At 43.4% G+C, this 8,448-nt stretch overlaps 1 protein-coding gene across 1 annotated transcript; it reads left to right on the forward strand.

Annotated features, from left to right (window-relative positions):
- The first annotated feature begins 100 nt into the window (after positions 1-100).
- Positions 101-4,884, forward strand: LOC125534453 (zinc finger CCCH domain-containing protein 4-like). The gene is made up of 8 exons (XM_048697676.1): positions 101-280; positions 964-1,241; positions 1,320-1,436; positions 1,906-2,044; positions 2,357-2,619; positions 2,714-2,839; positions 3,706-4,212; positions 4,450-4,884. The coding sequence occupies exons 1-8, from the start codon at positions 208-210 to the stop codon at positions 4,669-4,671; spliced, it is 1,725 nt and encodes a 574-aa protein (XP_048553633.1). The 5' UTR covers positions 101-207; the 3' UTR covers positions 4,672-4,884.
- The last annotated feature ends 3,564 nt before the right edge of the window (positions 4,885-8,448 follow it).

The following is an 8,448-nucleotide window of genomic DNA, read 5'->3' on the forward strand; positions in this document are numbered from 1 at the left end:
TTTCCAAGTCTCAGGTTAGTATCACAGATATACTGATGCTATTCACTTTTAACTTACTTTTGACCCTCATGTTGAAACTAGTTATAACTTTTTTAGGCTGAGCAGCGGAAAGGAAGGACAGGCCGAACCTGTGATGGACAGATTTTTCGCTTGGTAACAGAGCCATTTTACAACGCTTTTCCTGATCATGAAAGCCCTGCCATTTCAATGTTATCCTTGAGAGACCAAGCACTCATGATATGTTGTGCAGATTCCATAGCTATGAATGACGACCCCACTGGTAATTCTTTCTCTGCAATTCCACTAATCTTGCTTGATGTTTCTGTGCTCGGATTATAACAGTAAAATGAACCGCCTTTGCATCACTGTGATTCACACAGCCAAGGAATAGTGAACTATAGGAGCAGTTCTCAAATTCTTTGACATTGATGCACCCACCTCACTTGTACCTATCTTAAGAGTTCAGTATCATCTTTTTTTTTCAAGTTTTAAAAATAACTTAGTCATTGAATTAAGAATTCCTGTTTTGATTCTCATTATGTTTACTACTCGTATTTAAATATTTTACCAGTGTCCCTAAGTGCGTATTTTTTTAACACCTTGTACATCCTTTGATATATAGATGGGGAGTGCTAAATTCTGTAAAATTTGTTACGTATATTTTCGAGAAAACGTAATGCTTGCATCTCGATAAATTGGATAGTTATAAAGTGTATTTACAAGCCCGAGTGAGTGAGGTTACAATAGTGTGCAAAGAAAATTAATGGAAATTTGTTACTGAAGTTAAAAGAAACACCAAATACTTCTCTGTACAAGTTAGTAAGATCTTAAAAACCTTAGTACATGCATTTGAAAACAAAACATATTTGGGTATGTGGGATCATTCATTACTATACACTGTCACTCTTCTTCGTATATATCTATATTAAGGTAATATTCTCACTAACAGTCACTTGTTGGCAGTGCTGCTGCAAAAAATTCTCAATCCACCGGAATCCAGTGTTATTAAAGATGCACTAGATACTCTTGTTCAAATTGATGCATTTCAGCCAGCATTCCCTGGAGGGTATCATCCCAGATTTTATGGCTATTTGCTCGATAGTTTGCCGTTATCATTTCATGCTTCTGTTCTTACCCTGAAATTTGGTGAGATGGGGTATCTCCATGAAGGAATCCTGATAGGCATTATGTTGGACATTCAACCACTTCCTGCACTGCAACCTTTTGGTGATCAAGCATTGGTATGTTCTAGTTACTTCAAATGACATGCTTGTATCCCCGTGTTCTTTTAGTTATGTATCCTACTTTCTGTTTTACAGCGCAAGAAGATTAGAGATGATTATTTTGATGAACGTACCTTCCAAAAAATTGGCAAGAAGGAAGCTACACTAATCGCAAATCTCCGGGCATATCAGTTTTGGCAGCGTATGTTTAAGGTACATCTTGTCTTATCTGTAATAAAATACCATGTGCATATATGTCTTGGACATTTTTGGGAGTTGGTTATTTTTAAATTTGTAATCTTAACTTTCAAGTCCTTTTTAGTAACAATTACACGCTCATTCTGTTTTTGTACCATCTTTTTCTGGTAATACCTTTTCTAATACTCCCTCAATTCCTAAATATTTGTCTTTTTAGAGATTTCAAATGGACTACCATATACGGATGTATATAGACATATTTTAGAGTGTAGATTCACTCATTTTGCTCCGTATGTAGTCACTTGTTGAAATCTCTAGAAAGACAAATATTTAGGAACGGAGGGAGTAGATGACTATTTCTAGGATACTATATCATGGCCCTTAAGTGAATATTATTATTGATGAAAAAATGTATATATTTTTATTTGGATTCTGTTAACACTATTTATTTTTCACCAAAGTTACATATTCTAATTTTTTTCAGGATAAGTTTCGTCTGGAGTACCTGACAAATGTCTCCAAGAACCAAGAATCAAATGCATGTGAGATCTTGAAAGTTGAACAAGAATGGTGTAGATTACACAATCTCGTGCTTAAAGCACTTAACAACATCTCCAAAATTTGTATGTCCTTTAACTTGCGATAAAAAGTTTCTGAAGTGTATTTTGATTGCACAATTTGCATCTATTGATGTGTGTCAGGTACTCTAGCATTATCATGGTTTTCCACTAAAAGTTTGAAAATGTGTACATAAGATGGTGGAAAGTGTTGCCTGCTGTAGCCTACTGTGTTATACATCAGCTTTTTGTGTTGCAATAAAAAATTAAAATATACATAGTTGGTGTGAGGACCTACTCATAGAAGTGCAAATATCAAAATAATTTTCCAAGAATACAATATATGGACATTTCCTGGTAACTCACTCTTTTGAACAGATGATGATATTATGAGCACACTGCACCGGTTTAGGCCTCAATTTCTTCTGGAAATCAATCCTCCAAAGTACCTTCAGACCTCTGAATTCCACCATGAATGTCGTGATACTGAATTGCCGGAGCCAGATCATATGACTTCACTCCCGTTGGAAACTGACAATTCTCACTTAGATTCACAGAGGTGTGCTGCAATCCCTTATATTTCTGCAACTGATTTTGGAGCCACTGACATTGTTAATACCCTCATGAAGGTTACTGAAAAGGTGTGTTGTATTATATCAATTGTATGCATTGTCAAGTTACCTGTATATATGACATAAAGTAGTATAAATATAATGCTTCTTGATTGGTTCACAGATGAAGATAGAACTTGCAGAGACGTGTGTGGACTACCATGATGGATCTAGTGAAACATACAGAGGACCTCTTAACAATTTATCCAATGCCTCAAAACGAGCATGCAAGTTCTTCCTCACATTAAAGGTGAACTGTTGCATTCTTTCATGCTATTATCACCTGCCCTTTTTTCCCAGCGCGTCATTTGCAGGATATATACGTTATTTGGTTATTTTTCTATGTGTTGAGTAAGATCTTGATGAAGGATTGCCCTAATTTCATATCTTAAATTGTAGTAACCACAATTTATGCGACATAGTACATCATCTTATAGCCAGCCGGATGCAGACCAACTGAACTCCAAACCTACATCCTCAATATTCTACTGCAACTACTTGATACACTTTTCCCTGCCTCAGCGAAGGACTTTTTTTTTTCGAAAAGGGGGGGCTCCCCTGCCTCTGCATCAGAACGATGCATACGGCCATCTTATTAAACAAAAAAAGGCAAAAGTGCCAGTCTCCAGCTAAACCAAAAGGAAAAAGAGAAATGCAGCTCACACAGAGCTCCAGACGGCTAGATATACAAACTAGCCCAAAAAGGATGCCACAACCGGCTGGCTAACAATAGATAGCGAAGGACTTAACATATTCTTTCATTGTAATATTAAATGTAACTCATTGATGACACTAGGAATAAAATGGTTGTAACAGGTCAAATGACATTGACAGCAGTGATACTGTGCCAACATGCATTTCATTAAAGTTATATCTAACTAATACTAACTGAGAACTGAGCAGTAGCCTGACTGGAGTCTGAATCCCGTCAGGAATGAATTTCCGGTATCTCGCCTGGGTGGGCTCTCTCTTAATATATTGTCCATGGCGGTCCTCGCCCATTGTATCTCACTTTTTATATCTACCTAACTGCATGTATATGTTAACTTGGTATTTTGACAACTCGATGGGTATGAATTAACATTTTTGCTTTTGATATGCCGTTCCTTTGATCAGGGTTGTAGAAATGGCGACTCTTGTCCATTTGCACACAATCTTGGCTCTTTGAGCTCTTCATCTGTTACTTCTAAAATGAATCCAGAAGATCCACCATGGCCGCAGGCTGACATAGGTTGGAGGAAGTTAGTGACTGGAGGTGAAAATGGTCACATTCTTGTCGTGAATGACAGAACTCTGAAGTTTTCCTCTCAACTTCATAACATGGTTGACATTACACCTGATCTGCATTTGGCTGAGCGTAATTTAGTTGCAAACAATCTCAGAATAGTCCAGAATGTCGCTGATCCTTCTCATCTAACTATTGGAGATGAACATGAACTACCAGTTCCTTGGACGAGACTAAAGCGAATTATTTTGGTAGATGATTATGATTCTGGTGAAACACTCAACCACCAAGTCTTGCAGAAGTTCTTTGAGAATATTGCCATCAAGATATTGTCAGGACCATTATCTAGTGTGCAGATCATCTTGATCATGAGTAACACAAAGTTTGTTAAGATACAGGTACGCCATTTCTTAAGTTGTATCAACACCATTACAGTGAATAAATCTACTGGATCTATGTGTCTTGTTTTGCATGTCTAGTGGTAGTTTATTTACTGTATTTATTTTCTGGTACATATGGCCTGTTTAACATCTATGAATAACCTTCAGAATCTCATCTTAGTCAACAGGCAACATTATTACATTACATCAGTCCACTGCTAAAAATGACAGACATTGGCTGCTGTTTTTTTATAGGTGGAAAAGTTGGCAAGGGAGTGTTTCTTCATTCTTGGTGAATCATTCCTGTTAAATGTAGCGCCTCTTAAGTGGTCACCGATCATGGGCATCCGTCAACTAGATGGGCAGGTAGCAGGACGAGTTGCTTACGTTTTCAACATGCATCCTCCTTCGGGGGCGGGCATTCGGCGGGGCGATTTTGCAACACAACAGAGCGCCAAGTCCTCTGCAGAAAGCTAGGTCAAATCGTTAGCTTGGTCATACGCATTGTAATAGCTAGGTCAAACCGTTTTGCAAGTTGTAAGTAGTTCTTTGATCAGGTCACCTTGTACAGAAATATTATGGCAGAGTAGCTACGATGGGTACAGTAAGCACTGTTGCGCTGCAACTGCAAACTTGGGTTTAAATGTCGTCGCTGCTCTAATTTTTGTTAGACGTCCAATTATCATGGAAGTGCCTTGAAAGTTGTTATATGTTCATTTGGAAAGTGCCTCCAAGGCATGGAATCCCACTCTATGTGATAACCATTATATAACTATGTCAATTCGGTTTTGCCCTGGACGACTATGTCAGTGGCTGACCCGGCCAAGGTAAGTGAGGGCGGTTTTAAGTCGCCTACTACAGAACACCTTGGATACTCTACCGTGTTGTAGCGAGTCCTTGTGCAAATGCAAGAACATGAAATATATCAAAACTTCAAGAAACAACAGGAGCAGATCAACTTGGGGGAGGGGTGCATGAAACTTAGTAACGAAGAAGCTATATATACCGGATCAAACAAGAAACAATATATATGTACCCATACGAACGCACACCAGTGATCCCGAGTACTAAAGAGACCAAGTAATTTCTTGCTTGTACACAAGAAATAAATAGCACATATATCCGTTCATTGTGTAAGTCTCGTAACAAAAGAATCCGTTCAATGGGAACTATGTATATAACCACGCAGGAGAGCATACATAGAAATGATATTAAGCCTAGAGGTAAAGTGCATCTCAAATGCTAGTACAATAGAGCTATATACCAGTCTAAGACAGCATGGAAAATTTCCCCACCCATAGCACGTCCTTGTAGCAAGGGCGGTAAGTAAACGATCCTTTGACATAGAAAGCATCTTGCACGGGGTCTCTTAAGAGCTCATGTGAGTCGCCTAGGTACTGCATCCTCGACATGTCGAGATAGTACACTACTACTGCCCAGTCAAGTACGAGGATGAGTGCATTCTTGTGGGGATGGAATCCCACGATCCTACAATGGGCACCCCATTCTGGCGGCTTAAGGTGGACAGCTCCTCCGACCACGTCGATGAAGTTGTCATTGTTTGAGTCCCAAAAATATTCAGAGTCATTTGGTGTGGCTTCGTCCTCCTTCTCTACCGAGTCATCATAATCGTCATTGTAGCCTATGCTAGTCGGTCCGGTCCTGCTTTTGACAACACCCCATGTCACCTTGGGCTGTATAATGAGAGGCTTAATCATATGACCGTGTGGGTTGAGGCTAACATCGTGTGCTAGTGTCCAATCTAGTTGACCATCTGTCGAATCGGTTAACATCCATACTTGAAGATGTAATTTGTCGACTGTCACGTAGTGAATCCCTCTTTCGTAGCTTGCTAAGATGGAATTCCAAGGCAGCGTGTATATGCACCTTGTGCAGGGTTTCCCAGGCAGTCTAACCATGTCGTAAGTCCCCTTTGACGGGCGTAGGATCGTGAGGATGCTATAGTGGCAATGCATGTAGAGCGACCCGCGCCAGTACTGAGAAGACCACACTGTTTGGTTACTAGGCGAAGTGGTCGCAAGAATGTCATAGAGGTTCCTTGGGGCACAATGCCCAGGCATGAACTCTCGTTTCTCCCACCGCCAGGTACGCGACGAGAACACTTCCAAAGGCAACACATGTTCCCTCGGCTCCTCCTCCTCCTCGACCTCATCCTTCACTTGCTCGAGTGTTAAAGCCTCGGCTTGTTTACTATGTTGTGCTGACACATCTTTCTCGAAGACAAACACGTCGAAGTGCAGCGACATGGCCGGGTCGAAGGCGAGGGACATGGCGTCCACGGGGCTCTTGAGCGAAGGGCGCGGCAGCTCGGCGTACCGCCCGGTCGCTGGGTTGAAGACGTAGCAGTACCCCCAGTCCTCGAGCAGGAGAAGGCCGTTGCACGACCGGCGTACGGTTGCCTCGCGTGGATACGCAAGGCGTCGGAAGCCAGCCTTGCCATTCCGCCGCCCTGAGCGCGTCCATGGCGGGGCGAAGAAGGAAGTATCGGACTGGCAGCCGATCGTGGTGAAGAAGATTCCGGGAAAGCTGTGCCTGGGAAAGTAGTCCGGGAGGAGGTCGTCGATGCCGTCCACGGCCGCCATGCGTGGCAGACGCGCCGGCGCGCCGGCACCTCGCGAGGGTGCATGGAGGGAGGCGGCTCAAGATTTTGAGAAGTACGTCGTAGGGCAAGGAGACGCGCCGCCGGCGTCCATCGTGTTGGCTCGAAGTGGCGCGCAGACTCGCGGCGGATCGTCTAGAGGTTTTTGTAAGGCGACCCGTACTTGGCCGTGCACGTCAGGGAGGACTCGGTTTGATCTGAGAGGATGCTCGATCTGGGTTTTCCTTTTTTCTTTTCCGCGGCCGACGAACGTAATCTTCACTGAACCCTTTTCACGTACGTTTATGCACACAAGTTTTTTTTTTCAAAACGGAGGCAAAAAATTTACCTAATCGATTAATTAAGAAGAAGAGAATTGCCCAATTAATTAATGAAAAATCAGACAAAAACCGGTACAAACCAACCATATGTGGACTACTCATAAAGCAGCCCTACGCAAATGATCAGCCGACCACCATACGCAACATGTAACGACCATCAACCGCCACACGGCTACATCGCAAAGACAACCCCAACAAAAGTAACTCGGCCGAAGACCACGGGCACCATCAAGTCCACGAAGACATGTCATACCATAAGGACAATCCAAGAGACTAATGATCATCCATCAAGCAGCTGCGGACACCTTTCCTGTGGCGTCATTCTTCTTTCCTTTGCACCTAAGAGCCTCTTCCACAATCGCCTTGCCTGATCCAGGGCTAGCCCTCTCCAAACGTTTGAGCAAGCTGTGAAGTTTTATCTGAAAGAGAATCACATCGACCTTGTCACACACAGAAACCTACCCAACAGTCACGTGCGAGTGAGTGACCGCAACATCAGAACCTCCATGCTCCACAAAGGCGAGCGGCTGGGTGGGCTCCAAGTGATCATGCGCCAACATACCGACCGCCTCAGCACCATCAGCCACAGGCACAACCGACACGATGTACTCGGGCATCTCAAGTTGCTCACAAGGCAGAGCCTAGAAGTTAGGGGCCAACACATCTATCTCATCAACCTCGGTACTCAAAGAGGCCACATGCTCAAAGGTCATAGATGAGAGAGTGACAGAAACAACTAAGCCTCCATTGTCCACAAAGGAGGGTGGCTGGCAAGACTCCGACGATGGTGGTGAGGGCGTCATGGCCACCGCCAAGGTCTCCAATGAGCCCAACTTCGTCGGTAGCACCATAGATGATTCCCCACAAAGCTTCTGCAACTCGTGCATAATCTGTAGAACTGGAGCCACGACCTGGGAGATGTCCACACTCCCACGAACAGACGGCGTCGCATGCACAACACGAGGAGAAAAATCCCCAAAGAAGCATTCAGCCTCCCCATCAATGGAACCAACCTGGAGCTCGGACAACAAAGGCACAACCGACACAACATGAAGCTTTTCAAGAGCGTCGCGAAGCTCAATGCGGAGCAGCTCAACCTCCTGAAGGAACTCTGTGCGCAACAGGGCAATCCGGGGCTCCAAAGCAGAGGCCAAAAAGGCGCTGACATTGAAATCTTTGCAACACCCAGATTGGGACCTTGGCGGCTCCGACACACGCAGCGACAAGTGACCCACGACCTCAGCCCAGCTCCTGGTCAGCGAAGGACAAGGCTGGACGCATGGGGATCGACTGCGCTGTAGAGGAGCACGAGCG

This window comes from Triticum urartu, chromosome 2 (genome assembly GCF_003073215.2).
Source record: "Triticum urartu cultivar G1812 chromosome 2, Tu2.1, whole genome shotgun sequence".
In the NCBI taxonomy this organism is placed as follows: domain Eukaryota; kingdom Viridiplantae; phylum Streptophyta; class Magnoliopsida; order Poales; family Poaceae; genus Triticum; species Triticum urartu.